Source organism: Trachemys scripta, chromosome 5 (assembly GCF_013100865.1).
Source record: "Trachemys scripta elegans isolate TJP31775 chromosome 5, CAS_Tse_1.0, whole genome shotgun sequence".
Lineage (NCBI taxonomy): Eukaryota > Metazoa > Chordata > Testudines > Emydidae > Trachemys > Trachemys scripta.
In genome coordinates this window covers 89,991,934-90,012,874 of record NC_048302.1, presented here as the reverse complement: position 1 = coordinate 90,012,874, position 20,941 = coordinate 89,991,934, and the positions used below count along the sequence as shown (strand labels likewise).

At 39.1% G+C, this 20,941-nt stretch overlaps 1 protein-coding gene across 3 annotated transcripts in view; it reads left to right on the top strand.

The window, feature by feature from the left end:
- The window catches only part of SPATA18 (spermatogenesis associated 18), a 40,008-nt gene extending 21,221 nt beyond the window's left edge, over window positions 1-18,787 (top strand). For 2 of the 3 annotated variants that reach the window (XM_034772472.1, XM_034772469.1), the window contains 8 exons: window positions 7,692-7,826; window positions 8,583-8,820; window positions 9,954-10,112; window positions 10,669-10,844; window positions 13,430-13,553; window positions 13,911-14,000; window positions 16,183-16,228; window positions 17,833-18,787. In XM_034772472.1, the coding sequence (XP_034628363.1) occupies window positions 7,692-7,826; window positions 8,583-8,820; window positions 9,954-10,112; window positions 10,669-10,844; window positions 13,430-13,553; window positions 13,911-14,000; window positions 16,183-16,228; window positions 17,833-17,891 (1,027 nt within the window). In that variant the 3' untranslated portion in view covers window positions 17,892-18,787. Of the gene's footprint in view, window positions 1-7,691; window positions 7,827-8,582; window positions 8,821-9,953; window positions 10,113-10,668; window positions 10,845-13,429; window positions 13,554-13,910; window positions 14,001-16,182; window positions 16,229-16,733 lie in introns of all 3 variants that reach the window. The other variant, XM_034772470.1, reaches the window with a different exon arrangement.
- The last annotated feature ends 2,154 nt before the right edge of the window (window positions 18,788-20,941 follow it).

Genomic DNA, 20,941 nt, shown 5'->3' with positions numbered 1-20,941 from the left:
ACCACATTTCCTTAGAGGTGACAGCTTAGTTGACTAGTCAATTCATCTTTCTTATCTCCAGGTCAATGCTATCTTTTCACTAGCAGAAAAGAAGTTTTGATCTAACAGGATGTAAGATTATTCTGATATTTGGCTTTTCAAAAGAGGTGATTTAGTCATGCTTGTTAAGCAAGATGCCTGCACTTTGAATGTAAATGGAAGTGCTCCACTGCTTGAAAATAATGGGGACCTTATATGCCTAATAACACTGAGGAAATGGTGTAACTTTTCTTCAGTTCCCCTCTTCATTCAGGACATTTAAGACAGAGAGTGGACTGTTCCTGACAAGAAACCAGGTCATAAAAGCTTTTAAATCATGCCCTGCTCCCTCAGAAGAAAAGCCTGGTGGGGTTTCTTGCAGCCCAAAGAATTGATCCCAGTATTTCAGGGATGATTAAGAAGACCATTCTTCCAGTTAGCTAGTCCTTGTGCAACTGATGTACTGGAAAAAAAAAGTAGTGTTCTTGATCTTATGAACATTCCAACATTTCCATGCTTGGGTAGGTAAGGTTTACCCATACATCTTAGATAATTATAAGACACCTATCAGTATGGTATGTAAGTACCAAGAGGGACTAAGGTGTTCTTTCCTAATCAATGGATTGTGAGGCTGAGAATCATGTTTCTGCCTTAATCCAGTTGGCTCTGGTTACACCGTGGGTGTGCCTGCCGGTCTGGAATCCATGACATGATGTCTGGATATCGAGTTCTGAATGCATTATCCTAAGTGTCTCTCTAACTGCGGTTGCTTAGTCATTGATCACCTCAGTTTGAGCTCTGTCTGGCTGTTCTTGTCCCTGGATCTAATATATAATCTCACCGGATGCTTGCAGGATAACAGTAATTGGCAGAACTCAGTGATGGATTCCCAAATAGGTTCTGGGAATAGATTCTCAGATACTAGCCTTTTGAATGGAGTGCCAGCTTGGGGCACAAAGGGACCCATGTTTATGGTCTTTCATAAAGATGGGCTCCCTTCATCTATTGGGTAGAGTCTAGATCAGGCAACTCATTGCTTCAACCTGGAGTTTAAAGGCCAGGTAGTAGGGATCCAGATATAGTATACCAGCATAAATTGAGGTTTGTGGACAGAAAGCATAACGATGAATGCGTGAGGACCTAGCTCACCAAATCTTCTTGTAGCAAGAGAGGAATTTTCTACCATTCTCAGTCATTCATGGGTATAGTAGCCCTGAAAATCATGGCAGTCTGGCTCAGTGAGTCAGATCTAGCTAGAGGAATTGGAACTGCATGAGTCCTTATTCTTAATATGTTTTAAATGACCGTATAGGTTTCTAAATAAAGTGCAAAGTAGTGAGAGTACTGTTTTTCATATTCTGAGAATCATTGCCTCTGAGGCTGAATACTTTCATCTATAGATACTTCCCTCACCTATGAAAGGATAGCTTATTCAGCAGTCATCTCAGTTGGTCACATGTATACACTCTGAGACAGATCCTCTGTTCCATAAACCTGATAGTCAAAGGTGACCAGGAGCCTTATGACTATCAGCCTGATTCTTGAGCAGGTGCACATGAGGAGTTTTTTAGAATGGTTATCTTGCAGTTCCCCTATGTGTAAGCAGGTTATATGTTCCACATCTTAGGTTCTGTGGCTCTTTGATCAAGGCTTACTCCAGAAAAAAAATCAACCTCATGATCTCTAACAGGTGATACTTGTATATCTTTCAGATCATTACAGATTTGAGCATTCCTCCTTTGAAAGTCAGGTCCTATATGCTGTAGTTCATCCATTTTCTCAGTTTTTCTTAACTATACCCTCTGTTCTGGTACTGGGTACTTGAAGTTCCCATTTGTCTAGGAGGACACAGAAGGATCTTGGAGACTGGTCATTTCTTATCTGTTAATTTGATTTCTCCAAATCCTGTACATAGAAACCCAGGCATCCATTTGCTGTTATTGTTGTGTCTGGATTTCAGATAGTTGTCCTGGATTTTTTTCTTAATTTTCTTTGTAGGTTTTTTTAAGCTGAAGTCTTATTGCTCAAGAAGATCCTAACTGATCAGAGCCAGGCAGCCCATTGTTAGAGAGAGTGATGTCATAAAATATCAGGGTTGGAAGGGACATCAGGAAGTCATCTAGTCCAACACCCTGCTCAAAGCAGGACCAATCCCCAACTAAATCATCCCAGCCAGGGCTTTGTCAAGCCTGACCTTAAAAACCTCTAAGGAAGGAGGTTTTTAAGCACCTCCCTAGGTAACCCATTCCAGTGCTTCACCACCCTCCTAGTGAAAAAGTTTTTCCTAATATCCAACCTAAACCTCCCCCACTCCAACCTAAACCTCCCCCCAAAAAAACTTTGTCTTTTTTCTTTCTCCATCTGCTAGAAGGAAGTACTTGTATCCATTTATCTGGTTTGGTATAGTGGAACTTAAACAGGATAGAACCCCAAGTGAAATCAATGGGAGTCTTTCCACTGACTTGAGTGGGAGCTGTATCATGTCCTGAGACAAATACATGATTGCCTCCTTTCTTTCCTGCCTTCACTGCACTGTGGGTTAGTTTTTTTGTTTTTGTTCTGTTTTTGTTTTTTAATGATATTGAGAAATTATGCATAAAAGAACAAGATAAATTTGTTCTTTGGTTTTATGGCCCACAACAGTTGAACACATTCAGCAACTGAACATTTTCTAATACATTCATATATGGTATATTACTCTATGGGTCTGTGTTTTTTTTTTTTTTAAAGAAAAATGCCAGAATATTTTTGAAAGGACTTAATTTTTAATGTATATTTTCAACCCTATGAAAGAACTGAAACTGCTCTGATCTCAGCATGCTTTCATCAAAATTTTTCTCCAAATACCCTCTTATTATCACTGTGCTTCTATGTCAGTAAAGCAATAATTAATCTGGATTCTGGGATTGTGTGTCTGTTTTTTTGGGGCTTCTAAAACTGTATTTTAATCCTATTCAGTCTGTTATTCTTTTCTTGAAATTTTATTGCTGGGTTATTTATTATTTTGTTGAATTGATCACAGTTAAGGTGATTGACTGTTTAATTTGGCCTCTTTTTTTCTAATTGTATTCCTTTTTTATTTAAAAAAATCTGATTATTTCATAGTACAACTTTTAGTTTTTAATGACCACTCATTCTCCCACTCCAGAATTACCTCTCATGCTGTAATCAGCCAGGCATCATTAGTATGAGTCTTAAAAACTCCCTCACTCGCTGATGCACTTCTGGAAATGACAGAATTTGAATGGGTATTTGATGAGAGTGGAACATCAATACAGAAAAAGTAAAAATCTTACAAATTAAGATGAAATGGTCAGCTGGAACAATTTACAATAAGCAGATCAAACAAAGGAGCAGAGGACATGCATCCATTAGTTAGAGGTAGAGGCTACCTAGTGTGCTCCATCAAATTCAGTCATTTCTAGAAATGCACTGGTAAGTGCTGGAGTTTTTATGACTCATATTGATGGTGCCTGGCTGATTACAGTATGAGACGTAATTCTGGAGTGTGAGAAAAGAAAATTCACAACATTCTTTACAAACTAATTTATGTGAAAACGTAAAGCCTGAAGGAAGCTAAATACCAACAAAGTGTTAAGGGGCCAAAAAACTGATGAAGTATTATGAGTGATTAAACCATGATGATGAAGATGAACTATTTGTAATGTGGAAGCACCAAGAGGCCTCATCCCAATGGTGCTAGAGGCTGTATAAACACATAAAGAAAAGATGGTTGCACCCATGTACACCAGTGCTGAATTTGGGTTACTGATACTACAACAGAGCATGTTGAGCTGCTGAAATTGACATTCTGTGGCCCTTTTGATTAAACACTAGTTTTCCGGGTCTAATTGCTCTGGTGTTGTAATTTGCATTAGCTTTAGAAACTTCACGCAGAATTTCTTAGGCTGTGAATTTTTTTTTAAATTAACTTCGATCAGTTTAAGTTATCCATTTTATTTTTAAATAATATAGAAAAGTTTAAGAATCTATGGTAATTTTTTTTACCCTTTAACTGAAAAGTTCTTAAAAACTGCAAATTAATCAGCAAGTAAGCATGAATGTGTGGTAAACTGGTACCTTTTTTAAACAGATGAATTTTTAAGGCATGCACGTGAACATCCATAGCTGCTTTTCAGAATGTTGTTGTGATTTTTCACAGAACACATTATTTACCACCATTTATTTCTATTAATGATTTAGGAACACCCACAGACCCAATATCTCCTACAATCCCCATAATGTTCAGACCTCTTTAGTGTCAGTGGGAAAACTGATAATGTTCTACTGATTTTGGATCAGTAGTTTTATAGAAACTATATAATATTTATTAAATAGAAAATGTAAAACAACTTAATTCTCACTCATGCTAGACTAGCATTGAAAGGGGATAATGTCAAGGCTTTCAAACACTAGAGGCTGGTCTACTGTATATGTCCCATAAAGAGGGTCTTTTCTTCTAGTGCTTTGTTTTTCTTTTCTATATCTTTAAAAAATTAATCCAATATGTGGTGGCTGCTCTTTTAAATGAGTGATTTAGTGTGGAATTAGCAGTGAACATAGCAGGGTACATGTACTCTAACGGCTTTAAGCTATAACACATGTGACACTGTCTTTCTTATAAGTAAGGCAGGCACCTTTTTAAGTAGGTCTCTGAAGGTACAATAATTATTTGCAATTATTATCTGCAGTTGCGATAGTTATTTCAGATAAAAAAGAGGAAACTTTTCAGATCTATATAGAACTACAGATGAGGATCATCTCATTTTGTACTTAAACATCTTGACGGGTGTCCTTGTGAATACGGTTAATTGACAAAAGGCAGGAAATACTGAATTACTTTTTCCTTGTCTGATTTTGTTGTTATTGCAGACACCCTGTCCTTCTGACACCCTGCATTGCCTAGTCATAATAATTGTTAAGGACACTGTGGCAGATGAACTGCATGGCACTGTGTTCCTTTTTACTACTTTCTTATCAGAACATAAAAATGGCCTTACTGAGTTAGACAAATGGTTCACCTAGCCCAATATCCCGTCTTCCAACAGTGGTCGGTGCCACATGGTTCAGAGGGAATGAACAGAACAGGGCAGTTATTGAGTGATCCATCACCTGTTGTCCACTCTCAGCTCCTGGAGTCAGAGGGTGAGGGACACCTGGAGCATGGGGTTGCGTCCCTGACAGTCCTGATGAATGGACCTTGATGGACCTATCCTCCAAGAATTATCTAATTCTTTTTTGAACCCAGTTATACTTCTGGCCTTCACAATATCCCCTGGCAACAAGTTCCCCAGGTTGACTGTGCGCTGCGTGAGGAAGTACTTCCTTATGTTTGTTTTAAACATTCTGCCTATTAATTTCATTGGTTGGCCCCTGTCCTTGAATTACGTGAAGGGGTAAATAATACTTTCCTATTTGCTTTCTCCACACCAGTTATGATTCTACAGACCTCTATTGTACTCCTCCTTAGTCGTCTCTTTTCTAAGCTGAACAGTCCCAGTCTTTTTATTTTCCCCTCATATGGAAGCTGTTCCATACCCCAGTTCCTAATACACCTGAATCTTCTCTCCTAGAACCATTGTCTCGTTCATGCAATGAGACCCTGCAGTTCTAAATGGCCCTGCATGTGGAACTGGGTGCATTTCAGAGGATGTCTGAAAGTCCTGGACTTTAGTCTCTTACCTAGTAGCCAAAATTTGGCCTCCAGGACTCCTCTCCTACCTTCTCAATGTCATTCGTACCTACATGTACCATGACTAGGATTCCGTGACTTTCTGTGACCTTTGTGACTTCTGCAGTGGCCAGTGTGGCTGACCCCAGGGCCGCTCAAGCAGCTGGCTCCGGGGACAGCTGCTCAGGTGGCCCTGGGGACAGCCACACCAGCTGCTGCTGGAGTGGCCCCAGGGATGGCTGGAGCAGCCACGGTCCACAGCCCCTGGGCGGCTGGACGGCATGTCCGCGGCCCCCGGGCAGCAGTCCCCGGGTGGCTGGCCGGAGCAGCCGTGGTCCACAGTTCTGGATGGCCAGCCAGAGCAGCCCTGGTCCACGGCCCCCAGCAGCGGTCCCCAGACGTCATCCCCCAGCAACCGCCCCCCTCCTAGGAGCAGGCCCCCTCGCCCCCCAAGATTTAATCACAAGTATTTTTAGTGTAAGTCATGGACAGGTCATGGCTGTGAATTTTTGTTTATTGCCCATGACCTGTCCATGACTTTTCACTAAAAATACCTATGACTAAAACATAGCCTTAACCATGACCCACCGGCTCCTCCCTGGCACTGCACATAAGTCTATCCTGATGTCTTGAGAGGTCTGTACCTTTGCACCCAGCAGACAATTCACCATGTGGTTGTCCCAGGCATCACAAACCCAGCAAAATGTATTTCTAATAATTGAATCCCCCATCACTATTATCTGTCTTTTCCTAATAACTGGAGTCCCCTTCTCTGGAGGGGTATCCTCAGTGTGAGAGGATACCCTGATGTCATTTTGGCCTAAGTTAGGAGCATGTTTGTTAGGCGTATCTGCCTCTCGCATGCCCTTGCAAAACTCCCTGTTTGCTGCTCCTGTTTGTTAGCTCCTTTGGTCACTTATTAGCTGGCTTTTTAAACCCCTTTTCCCTCTGAGTTAGCCATTTCCCCTTGTCAAGGTATTATGATGCATAAAAGCTTTCCTCCCCTGCCCATCTCCAGAAAAAAAAACCACTAGTTTTCTTTCCTGATTATTTATTTCATTAGAAATATCTGCTCCCCTCTTGCCTCTTTTTGCTGGAATTCCTTGCTGTAGGAATTGGAGGACTTGACTAGTGATGTCACAGGAAACTAACACTATGGGCAACTTGTCCTTCTCATTTGAAGCAGGAAATTCCCTTGCCCTTGCCACAGTGGCCATTCTTACATTACATGTAGATCTTTCCTCCCTCCAGTGGAGGGAGAAAGATCTGCAGCTCAGGTGGCAGCCTCATTTGGTATCACTAGTCAAGCCCTCCAAAGATCTCACCAGTAAAGAAAGGGAAGGAAGGACATAGAAAACATTCAGAGTTTTATTTGTTTTTTGGAGTGGGGAGAAGCAAAGGGGGAAACTTTGAGACATCTCTTTTATATATTGTAAAGAAGCAGTAAAGGGCAATATAAATGTATATAAAATTGCTTTGCAGGGCATCTAACAATGTTTAAGAATCATCATTATCTCTCCCTCTTTTGGGGGTGAGGGAGAGCTTCAGTAAGGTTACAGCCTCATGTGACATCATTATTCAGGGCCTCCAAAAATCTTGCCAGGGTACTCCTGCAGAGAGAGGAAAAGGAGGACCTGATGTAAAAAAATAAAAGAACCCCAAATTCCTTTTTTAAAAAGTTTGAGACTCTAATTAATTTGTGACACACAGGAAAGAGACTGACCTTGTTCACCTGACATGGTCCTGGAATACATAAGGGTAATTAATATCCCCTGTCACATGACAAGAGTCTGTATACACAGAGTGGCAATTAAGGGGGAAAAAACAATTTTGGGTTGGTTTTGCAGTTCATTGCTAACTATGGAGTTCCCTGTGCTTCTCTCTAGAAGTTAACCTCTCCATTATTTTTACAAAGCTTTTTGTATTTAATATGGATTAATAAATAGGTCATTTAGATTGGTAGAAGGGCCTCTTGTCACCAGTTTTATGTTGTTTGATTAAGTCTGAAGGCTTCCCAAGCACAGGAAGAGAGCACTTTGAGGAATCTGGATCGTCTGAATGATTATGAGCAACAGGTTCAAATACTAAAGGATGAGATTGCCATCCTGGGTGCCCAAAAATCTGTTCTTCACAGCAGGTATGGACCCTAATTTGACAAATCTTTAAAACATACACAGGAAGCAAACCAAAAACTGAATTTATGATCTCCCACGCTAGGATAACATATGCTGAGCTGCTACTGAAGAGGAAGAGAAATTGCAGATACATAGTTTTAGATTGAAAAGAAAACATAAACTAAACCTCCCCATCCTATAATGAAGCAACATAAACGTTTCCACCAAATTTATTTTGAAGGAAGAAAGGGGGGTAATGCACAAATATTTTCATTTCAGCCTGTTATGTTGAGCTTCGGGAAATGTACCAACAGGACAGCCTTGCAGAATGTACCGAGAAACTTCTTATGGGCAGAAGCAATGCGTTATTTCTTGCTATAAGGCTTTTGGAGCACCATACCATTCCAGTACAAGACTGTTTGCTAAATGTGCCATTTAGTCACTGTACATTGGTAATGGAAGAGGTACAAATTCCAGAAGTTTTACTTTTAAAAATTCTGTTTCTCTGGTACAAAGTGCTTACCTCCACACACTTTTGGAACTGCTTTAACTATATTGATTTAGAAACCAATTTATGGGAATAAGCTATACTGGGATACACAATTTTATACTGGTATAACAGCATCCATACTGGGGCTTGTACATCTTTAACTATATCAGTATAATACTACACCCTAAAGCAAAATAGTTAAATTAGTATAAAAATTGAGTGTAGACCAGACCAAAACTTTCTAAAGGTAATGAGATGACCTTAAAACTACTTTTCATCACACTTTCAGACTTGCACGGAGTCGCTCTCCTTCTCCAAGGCCCTGCCGAAGTAGATCACCTAGTCCTCTTCCACTCAGGAGCTGCTCACCTGGCCGGGCCAGGCTTACGAATGCTGCACGTCATGCCCACCTGGTGGCTCGCTTTAGTGAGATTTATACTCAAGAACGCTTGGATGCACAGAACCTTCTGAGGACTTATATCGATGATCTGGAGATAGTGCAGAGGATAATATATGTTGCAGCTGTGGTATGAAATGTTTACAGTATTTTTTTTCCATTACAGTTTGTGCACATACTTTATGTAAAAATAATATGACCTGGCTGGATTACAACTTGCTTCACTTGATACATTTCTTCCTATTTTTCATTTCAATTCCCTCCATTTAGTATCCTTTTGATCTTTTCTCTAAAACCTGGCAGTTCCTGGCTGCGGGGCTCATTGTTATTCTTCTGGATCACACCACTTCATTTAAACTAGTTTTAAAAACGAATATTTACAAGCCACTAAGGCCTGTCCATATGATGCTTCACATTAAGTCACAGGAGATATCTAGATACATGTTTTCTGAATGTTCTGGGTATCACATAAGAACCTAGGTAGGTAGATAGAGCAGGAGACTGGGAGTCAAGAGGAGTCCTTAATTCTATTCATGGCTTTGCCAAAGCTCACTTTATGGCCTGTGGCAGGTTGTTTTATTTTTCTGAGCTTCATTTTCTCCCTCTATAAAATTGATGTAATGCTTAGCCATAACAGAAAGATATTGTGAATCTTAATGGAGATGGTCCTGAGAGGGGTTGAGCACCTGCAGCTTCCACAGATGTCACTGGGACTTGTGAATGCTCAGCACCAAGCCTTGATGGCAAGCATTGCTGTGTAAATGCAAAGTGTTGTTTTTCCCTAGACTAGCAATTTTCAACCAAATTACACAATCAAACTACAAATCCTCTTACTAATAGACAGTGTGTACTGCTGTAGACATGTTATGCTATAGAGCTTAAAATTCTAAGTACAACATCCTGTCCACTGACATCTTTGAATGTGTTAAACTGAAGTACTTGATTTTGCAAGTGTTGGAATCTTATGGAAAAATAGAAAGTTCTAGCTGGAAAGTCTGAAGCATTCTAGTCTGATTTGTCACCTGGAATTTAAAAACAAATGTGATGTATCTGAGAACACCCTCTCTAAGGTGTATTGTTTCTAAACACCACCATTTTAATATGAAAATTTTTCTCCCCAGGAAACTATAAAGACATTTGGCCAAATTTATCTCTTGATATCAGTGAGGTTACTCTGGGAATGTGTCTGGACCATTGTTTGAAAATCAAACCTATTTTCTTGCTCAGAGTTATAAATATAACTGGTTGTTTTAACATTTGCAGGAGTCTTTCCATGCAGCGAAGATGGCCTTCAGACAATTCAAAATGCGTGTGAGAAAGACTCTGTCTCTAACTTACTCAGGGCCTGAATCACTTGAAGACACTGTCCTGGATTATATAGTTCGCCATGAGGATCTATATGATGTTCAAGCCAGTGTCAATGTAAGTCTGAGGCAATGTGAAGCCAGACTATTAATATTTTATACAAACCTGAAATTCATCTTACTTTGAAGTAGTTTTACTAGGGAGAAGTTAACAGCATTAATTTCATCAATAAGTTTTCTCATATAGTAATATAACATGCTAGTGTTTGTATCTGTTTGATATACTTTTATTTCTGACGGTAGCGTCTGTTTTTGCAAAAGTAATGCCATTTGCAAAATAAAATCTAGCTACAGTAAATAAAACAATTGTATGATGCTTTCAGTGGTAGTCTAGGAAGCACTGTACTGCATTTGAAATCGGTATACCAGTCCTAGGACTGATGTCAGCATTAATGCTGATATTATGATGTCATTTCAGAAATAGAGGCAATAGTCCCTGAAATAACATAAGGCAGCATCTTTGGTGTTCTGTGTACCTTTTATTTAAGGGGGTTTTGTGGTAGTGAAAGTTAGGAGGGCCAAGTGTTTCAGTATCGGCCCGTCTGTAATTACAAAGCTTTGGTAAGCTCAAATTCGTCATCACTAGTAACTAGATATGTTATGTTTATTTTCAGGAAGTAATTCGTGCCATGAATATCAATCCTAAAATTTCATTCCCACCAGAAGTTGACTTCATCATGATCAGCAGTTTGATTCGGGAGTTGTGCCGTGTAGCTTTTTCAATGCAGACCTTGGTTCCTCCCCTCGATATTGCATTTGGTGCAGATGGAGAACTTTTTAATGAGAGCAAGTAAGAACTCTGAAATATTCAGTAATAGACTCCTACCATAGAAATTAGAGATGGAAAAGACCCATCAGGCCACATAGTCCATCCTTCAGCCAGTTCAGCCTATTTAAATTACGGTTTAAGATTGCTGGTAAACTTTACTTGTTTAGTTTGAGTTCTATTTCCCTACTATGTAGCACATTTGGTAGATAATTCAAGGGTTGTAGTGGAATATGTATGCAAAGTATGTAAACTTTGGGCAATATATTTCACTTATTAGTCACTTTTTCAACCAACAAGGCAACAATTTTATCTATAAACTCCAGTCTCGTGTATATTTGATTATAAAACCTTTACTAAAAATATTAAGAACAATCTTCCTCTCACTGCCAAATTCCCCTCTGCTGCCAGCGTTTTAAAAAGATTCTTCTTGCTACTTCCTCCATTGTTACTTGCCCAGTTCATTAGAAGCAAAGTTCCAGTGAGCTCTAGCAGATAGTGCCTGCCTTCAAGGGTCTCACAAATCTCAGGATTCTCTGCACATCCTTTCTGGCAGCTGTTCTGGGGATTCTGAGCTCTTTGGTGCCCCATCATCATTTGTTGCCACAGCTCAGTATGGAAGGAGAAGCCACTCTTTAGAGAAGTGAAAATCCTTTGTAGAAATGGGATTTTCTTTAACATTTTGTGAACTAGGATTTAAGGGCTCTTTCAAGGCTCAGAGTTGGCTGCTGTGTGAACTGACAGAGAATCCTAGAGCACTTCTGAGGCCTTCCAAGCAAGCACCAGAGGCCACAGCTCAAAGTAAATTTGCTTTCAAGGAGAAAGAAGTTAAATAAGGAGGAGAAAAGAAAGGCAACAACAGCAAGAAGGCTTAAAATAATTACTTTAAAACTGGAGGGAGGCAGAGGGGAACAGGTGAAGTAGTCAGGGAGAGAGAGGAGGAATGAGAGGAAGGTGAAGCTTCAATGGGACAAAAGCAAAATCAGACATGATCAGAAGACATGGCTTTAGCCAGTTGCTGACCAGCCAGCTGTTTCGGCTATATTAGAAGGGCAATGGCCCCTAACTATTTTTAGTGTTATCACCTTTCTCAGTCAACTAGATGTATTTGGCCTTCAAAAGACCAGGGAGTGAGACAGAAGATAGAACCGATACATTTAAAAAACCCCTAAAAAGTCCAAAAATAGTTTTTCTAGGCTTAAAAATATCACTGTTTTATAGGCCATTATCCTGGGATCTTTAAGGGCAGGGAACAAGTCATGTGTCCCACTGGAAAGGTGGAACTCTCCAGTGCCTAAGGATAGATAGCTCCTGTTTCTAGCCCTCATGAATCATGAGATACCAGACCTTAAATATGTTTTTAGTCAGAACTGACCATTGCCCATCCTGCACCTAAGACTAGGGTAACTTTGGGAGTGGAAATGTTAAAATTTAAATTATTTAAAAAGGAAGAATTGCAACAGTTTGAAAGTACTCAGAGGTTTTAAGGTACATGAAAAGTGCAATTTATAACATGGCCCTGCAATTTATTATATGGATATCACCAATAGACATGTGATGTAGATAGCTTTGTGTATATGTGTTTATATAATATGCAAGTATCAATAAGCAAGTGTGCTGACAAAACTGTTTTAACACAATGATAAATTTTCTCTTGTGGCATAAAATGAACAGCTTATTGTTGCCATCTGTGGCTTCTGACAAAACTAAATATGGAGGGTAACTTTATGATGCTACTAAAAAGAACAGGAGTACTTGTGGCACCTTAGAGACTAAAATTTGTTAGTCTCTAAGGTGCCACAAGTACTCCTGTTCTTTTTGCGGATACAGACTAACATGGCTGCTACTCTGAAACCTGTCTTTATGATGCTACTGTGACTGACCTACTGAAACCCATGACGTCGGAGAGACTTTTGGTTCATAGAAGAAGGCCTCAAATTGAGGGAAAGTCCTATGTTTAACATGGAACTGTGGGGAACTGACTGTGGGCATTGGTCAGGGAGGGAGAAAAAAGATGGAGAGGATTTGTGGGGGATGTGCAAAAGAGCAGCATTTACTGGGAGGAGGAGAGATTGAAAGGATTGGTGTCTCCCAATGTAACTTTGCTGGGCCCCCAGAATCCTAAATCTGGCCTTGCTAACTAGTTTGCCCAAAATCCTTTAAACTGGTTTCTTTGAAGGAAACTGATATTGTCAATTTAATATTTATTCCTAATTCATTTTTATTGTTGTATCTTTTATCTAATCATTTTTTGACAAGCAGTCCCAGGAAGATGTAATATGCATTGATTATCCAAACTCTGTACTTCATGTTGCATGTCAGTGATGAAAGGGCTCTTGCTTACACCTGGGCTAAGCAGATGTGCATCTGATGTGAGAGATTATTGTAACAAAATTTCTATTGGCACTGGCAGACCACATATGCCTATGTTAGATGAGTTTCACACAAGTACAATCCTTTTTTATACTTTACTTTTACATGTACCATTAAAATATTGTTAAGAAACATATTTACAAGCTATAATAAATATTCTGGCCTTATCAAGCGTAGCCATCACTGGTTTCTTTTAGCATTAACATGGTAATATCCTCTTTGCTGTGTTTGAACAGATACCGTCGCAGCTATGACTCTGATTTTACCGCTCCCTTGGTGGTTTATCATGTGTGGCCTGCTCTGATGGAAAATGATTCTATTATTGTGAAGGGAGAGGCAGTTTCAAAGAGAGGTGCTCTGGTACGTACCCTTGGACTTGCTAAGGAAAGTCCTCCTATTTAAATTCTCATGCAACTCTACTACAGGCAGGATTATTGTGTATCAAATCTCGATATTTATTTAGGGCCTGATCTTGTCAACACTTCCCATGCATTTAATTTTGCTCATATGAGTAGCTCCATTGGCCTCAACATGCTGCTCATGTGCTTAAAGGTTAGCATGTGAAGTGTTTGCAGGATCACGGCCTTAGTTAGGGAAATATTCTTCTATTCATATAGTTAAGCCTTGACTTCAGCAAAGTAAGGCTGCTCCCAAATTTAGTTTGAATGAATGTACTTTTCTTAATATAGATCTGTGTCATACTGTGTTTTATTGTAGTGGTCTCGCAGGAGCAGGAGTAAAAGCAGAAGCAGAAGCCGCAGCATGAGCCCTATTCTGTCTCATTCTGCAAGCCCCAGCCGCACCTTGGTACAGTATAACATATCAATCATTTTACACTCAATATCATTAACAGAATCTAGGCATTCAGTAACATTACAAGCCATACACACATGTTGAACCTGGGAAATAAGCATGCATATTGACAATCTTGCGTGGAATAAGATGAAGCATTATACTTACAAATAGGTACTTACGTACATCTGCTTCTGCATGGTGCAAAATAGGTGTTGAGTGTTACCATTTTAGTCAAATATGTAAAATTTGTTGATAAATAATGTGGTCAATTGCTTGACCACACTTTAGTTTGTTATGAAATATATTCAAGTGGCCAAAATAATTAATGTCAGTCAGGTTTATTGCTCTAAGCCAATAATGACAGAGTAAAGGAAAATGGTTCTATGTGATACCATTCTCCGGGAAGTCGTCTTGTGCAGCAATGTCACCTTATGCAGAAGGTGGGCTTCCAAAGTTCCATGTTTCTGCTGGCATTATTTATATGATGATTTTACAAGTTACACATCTCTTGATGTATCCAACTCATATGTTCCAGCTCCTTCACTTTTTGTTCTGTTCCTTCCTTATCTTTGTTTTTAGATACTAGCATTTGAGGTACTGGTCCATGAAGGTACTTCCCTGGCTTGTACTAAGACACACAATAAATGTATCTTGATTTTGACAAATTTCCTATTTGCTTATGCCAAATGCTTACATTAGCAAATGCAAGGAGTTATGGGATACTTACCATATACTTCACTTATGTTATAGGCGAGTTTAGGCTACCTCACTATTACAATATTTGTGCATAATGTTATTGGTGCTTTATACATACTTATATGGTGTGGTGTGTGTGTCTATGTGTATATATATTGGGGGCCCACCTTCTGCATAAGGTAAATGTAAAATTGCTGCACAAGATGATTTCCCAGAGAATGGTATTATGTAGAACCATTTTCCTTTACTATGTTTACCAGTATCGTACATGGCATGTGTGTGTGTGTGTGAATGAAAAACTGTATGGTAAACTATCCTTACTGCAGATCAAGTGTAGACTAATAAAAGTATTGATAGATTGTTGGTCTTATGTATATTATTTGCTGTCCTCCCTGTCCAGTTCTGCAAGTCTCCATCTTCTCTGACTTCCAGTCTCTCCTAAATTATCAAGTACAACCATCCAGAAGAATTTTAGGGCTCTCACTATATATAAATAGCACATTGTCCTTGCTTCTTAGAACTAGCAGTCTAAATTTACCCTCTAATGGAAGGCAGGAGCAACAAATCAGTGAGGTGGGGTTAGCGAAGGAAGGACTGAGCTCACAATAATAAGATTATGGGAGTGTGCATAAAAACTTTTCTGTAATTTTTGAATGATATTTGAATAGTTACCTATATATATAAATTAAAATTGTTTAATCATACTATATATTTTGTGTGTGTATCTATTGTTAAGGTATTTATTTAATATAATATAAATGGAGTGTGGGGAGGTGGTTTATTTTTATATATAAATACACACATACACACTGTGTGTGTATCAAATATGTGTGGGAGCATATAATAAATAAATACCTTATCATTAACAATATCTTGGTAGACTCACTTCTTGTGAGTGTCATGAAAGAAGAATGAGAGGAGGTAATTTGCTGAATTAAGCTTGAAGGCAGTATAGAGAACCCTCCTTTTAGTTGCCTGGCTGGTGAGTCTTGCCCACATGCTCAGGGTCCCACTGATCACCAGATTTGGGACTTGGTGGTTTGTTTGCCTTCCTGTGCAGCATAAGGCACAAGTCACCTGATAGGATCATCTGGGCTTATCCTACTTAATCAATTCTCTATCATTGAGGGGCTGCAGGCATTGGTAGCACCTCAGTCTCCCCTGTTCTCTGCCTGGGGCACACAACCATTTAGTCTTCTGAGGACTGAAATGCTTTAGTCTTACCCAAGTTACTGGGCTCAGTACAGGGTACCAGGGTGAAATTTAATGATCTATGACATACAGAAGATCAGACTAGATGATTTAGTGCTCCATTCTGGCCTTAAACTCAATGAAATCTCTGAAATCCATGCCAGTATAAGTTCCACTTTGCATCATTCTTGTAGTTACATCAGTGCAAATTTTCTGAATGTAGACAGACCCTGAGATGCTTCCCTGGAGTGTAATGCCTTTTATTGAACCTGGTCTGCTGACTTGCTCTTTGCTGTTTGCCTTGCAGTTACCTCGAAGTCGCAGCCCTTCCCCAATAAGGAGCGGAAGCCCAAGTAAGTGGGCGTATTCAGAATACAATGCCTCATGGTTTTCACATTAAGTGCTTGAAAGATTGAGTAAAGAGATCAAATAACACTGTGCACGTCTTTGTCTCCGACACACTTATGTTGTTTTTAAAATGAGTGGCCCTTCACTTTTTCATTTTGTGAAAAGGCCAATGTTTCTGACTTTTGTAGGGCACCTCTTTCTCATCCCTTCCAAACCATTATCACAATGTCTCTGACTGCTGGTTGCCTTTATGCTATGGCCAGCCAAGTACCCCCCACAGCTTCCTACAGAACTGTCCTATAGTAAGTATAATTTGGCCCCTCTTCCATGAGAGAAGCAGGCAACTCTGTGACTACTGGCTCTATACCTACAAATTCCAAATGGACTGGCTAACTGACCAGGATGAAATGAGGAATTTTTCAAAATTTCAAATGAAGTCCCTTCTTGAATCCACTCAGTGTAGTTACTTAGAAAAATAGCCATACTGAAATGTATATTTTTCTCCAATAGGACTTTAAATTAACTGGATATGTTTCTGTGATTCTGTACATCCGGATCAGTCAACTTCAGTGGTGCCTCCTCCTGTTCCAAGAGTACCTCAAACCTCACTTAAGATAATGTGAATGGCAGTTTTGTGTTACTCCAAAGGGAGGGTTAAATGTCATTTTTGCTTAGTGTGTTTTTATAAGTTTAGTAGAGTTTTTTTATCATTATAGAAATTAGTTGAACCAATTTGATAAAAAAAAATTGCATAGACATTTAGGATCATACTCCCTGTGGCATAGAGTTTACACAGCTCTTAGCAACCCTTGCAGAAATAGAGCATCAGATCTAAGGATCACATCTAGAACATTTTTACCTGAAACAAAAGGATGCCATTTATTTTGACAACATATTTAATATCACATGAACATTACAACTTGTTGAGATTAGCTGTTACTTGAAAACAATGTCACTAGATGGTGCTTATGTACATTTCTAGAAGGCAGCACTAATCTCAGGATGAAACTTTTAATTACGTGAATAGCATTGTTTTGTCACTAATGTATCAACTGAAAGTGGTCTCTGTTGTCTGACTGATGAAATACCGGTAGTTTATGACTGGCACAAGTGACTACAGCATTTCAGTCTCCGGGTCTTCAGTTACATTGATTTATGAAAGCACACAGCTAATGGGTTGTATGAAGTGTTGTGCTGGTTTTGGCATGGAATTCACTATGCTTGTTAAATTCAGTCTGTTACTGAAGAAAGGAATCTCACTAGTGGTTGCGATTTGGACCTTATTGATATTTCAAAAGTGTGTCACTGAACATATTGAGGTTTGAAATACTTGCTTGGGATGCATTAACTATTCAGTATCTCCTCCAAGTACACACAGAACAAGATTTGAGCCTTCATTTGAACACAATCACAAAAGTTTGACTGTTAAAGACAGTAATTTGCTGCATTCTGAATTAAATAATTGATTATTTTGGTCTCAGAAGTATATTGGTTCTTCTGTCATTTTAAAGGATTTCTTGTCCATTTTGTAAAAAGTTCATGTTAATATCAGAATATTTGTTTCTAAGAGAACTGATTTTCTTTTTTCTCTCCTGAACCTCATCTGTAGGGCCAGCCTTAAATACAAGCAACACAAGTGACTGCTTGGAGCCTTGTGCTTTTACATAGGAACCTAGGATGTTTAATAATGGATCTGACCATTAGTTCATCAAGTCCAGTATCTTGTTTCAGTCCAATACCTGATGCTTCAGAGGAAAGTGGAAATTTCCCATAACTCAGCTTCCTGGTTGTGGAATGTAAATGGCTGCAGGCAGGAGGAATTCCTTCCTGTCCCATGTTGCAATCAGCTTATGCCCCGAAACATGAGATTTCCTTACTTTCATTGTAACAAAATCCATAGTTGTACACGCTGTTAGTCATGAAGTTATTTAACTCTTTAAAAATTCACCTATATTCATTAATTCCATGACCTCTCTTAGGGGGACTTGTGCAGACTTGGTACACTCCCTTCTTCCTCCCCACATCTGCAGGGCTGTTTGAGGCTCTACAAACTTTAAAACCAGACCAGCCCAACTTCACTATACACTACTGTAACTATAATGTCACAATTGGTGCCTGTATACACAAACCGTGGGCCTGATTCAGCTCTGACCCTGGTTTTATACATATGTAATGTAAAAGTTACTCCTGATTTACACCAGGGTGAGAGATCTGTGGGGGCTGGTATATGCAGAATCATTTCCACAGGTCCTCAGAATGAAGTGAGAGACGCACCGAAATGGAAAAGGCACTCAAGTACGTGGTGGGCTCTCTTGTTGTCTGTGAAAATCAGTGCACATATGGCCTCTGAAATGAACATTTAAAGAAGTTTGTTCCGTCTTATAAGCTCTTATATTGTTAGTTACAGCCAGGGAGCTGGGGTTATGGTTATTCTGTATACTTACACATCAATCCCATTATTAATATCTCTAGATAAATGTCTTGATTTTGAGCACTGGCAGCACTGAAGTCAGTGATCATAAGAATGGCCATACTTGGTCAGACCAAAGGTCCATCTAGTTCAGGAAAACACCTGTTTTCCAACAGTGGCCAATGCCAGGTGCCTCAGAGGGAATGAACAGACCAAGTAATCATTGAGTGAGCCATCCCCTGTCGCCTGAAATAATCGGGTCCCTTCTTCAGGTGTCTAAATATGGACTTAGGTGCCTAAGTAATCAATATCACAGAATCTAATAATTGTTTCGGGCCAAAGAGATATGTTTTGGTAATATTAGCGTTCAGGTTTGATATATTATTTGACTTCCACATGTTCACTACAAAGACACACCAGATCACAATCTCTGTCATTTGACACATGTTGTTCTGACACGAAGCAGATTTTCATAACCAATTATAAGAAAATTAAATATCTTACAAAAGAGGCACAAACATATTTAATGGCCTGGGATCCATGATGGCCCCAGAGACACACCCCAGCAATACCTTTAGATGAAGTATCCCGCAAAGAACTAAAAATGCAAGTTCAGAAACAAAGATTTAAAACACTTGAGGACCACATCATATACAGAATTGACCAAATGAGCTAACTGAGTGCTCTGGTCACTTGTTTCAAGGTAATAGAAAAGTTTAAAAGAATTAGATTTTGCAGGGAGAAAGTGGCTTCGTAATACTTTGAAAAATGTAAAAGTTAAATAAAAAATAAGCTTGATAAACAGTTCTCACTCTCTACCATGTTGGTCTGTGGAGCCAATATCATTTAGCAAGGTGCATGATGTCATTAAGAGACTGATGTTTTTAATTGGGCTTCAATTCAGCTCATTTATAGTCATTTAAATTAGTGAGTATGTCGGACAAGGGATTTTTTTTAGTGATGAGTCAGACATTAACAGGCTATATACTGCCCTTTATCTACATGCACAACTCCTCCTGACAACAGTGCAATTTGTACATGCTGGTCATCGTTGGTGTATGACCCTGTGTGATTGACTTATATGTGCAATAATGCACAGTGGCCTTATAAAAAGGGAGCTCTGTAATTTCTCTCAAGTGCTAAGTGAAAGAATCATCAAACAGGAATTGTATAGCACACATACATGTAAATAAAGTATTAAAAACCTTCAGGGAGAACAAATGTATTATAACAAATCAGTGTAAATGCCACACAGGTAGTCGTAACAAAATAATACAGGTGGCATAAGTGCAGAAATGTTTGCTGACATGATTTATGTAAGCTGCAAAATGAATATGATCAATGGGGTTTATGCTACAAGATTGTTCCAATACAGTGTTATTCATGATGTCAGTGATAATCCTGAAATGTTAGGCCAAATTCCGATCTGATCCAAGCCCTGTATAATCCCACTGAGATAAATGAGATTGCCTGGGATGTAAATCAGCACTTAATATGGACCAGTGCATTTGTGTGGACATAATGTATGTTTTATATAAACGTAATAGCTGAAGAGTTTCCCCTGCATATCAGCACTGTCAAAGTTGATTTTGAATGGCTGAAGAAAAGATCATCCCATAGTCTAATCCAAATCTGATATCTTTTCTATTACCTATTTCTGAGGAGATTCTGTGGCATCAACATATGGATTCTCCTTCACTTTTCCTTCTTCTCTATGAGCAAATGATTTTAATATAACCCGGAATATCATTATATACAATTAAGAGTTACCAAAATGGATTGCTCATCTTAGTACCATGCAGTGGGAGATCCAAGTTCAGAAGCAATCTTGTGCTGCTTTTCCACATATCTTGGGGTGGGAGTTGCGATGGTGATGCTGGCCTAGGGTAGTATACATCACTCTAGGTGGACCTGCAGGAGAAGTACTTTGCAGAGGAGGCAAAAGCTATCCAATTATCCAAGGTGGTAAACACCCTTCCATCTTCCTGGACCAGTTGGTGCCTTTTAATCTTTCTTTTGCGTCTGTTTTAAATGTATTGCAAAGAATGTCTTTATATAAAAGTGCCATCAACAATTAATTCTCTTTCTTAGCCTTAGATAACATGGCTTTGTCATAAGTCACTCATCTTCGATTGCAGTTGTCTAGAGAATTATGTTCTTAATTTGGTTTGAAATAGCCTGGCTTTGCATTAAAGAAAGTTGAAAAATGAATTTATTTTGTTTGCAAGTGCTTTAGCATATGGTACATTCAGGCTGAGTGTGCTTTCTGTGTTTCTGGATTGTACTGTATCTCTCGTTCATGCAGTAT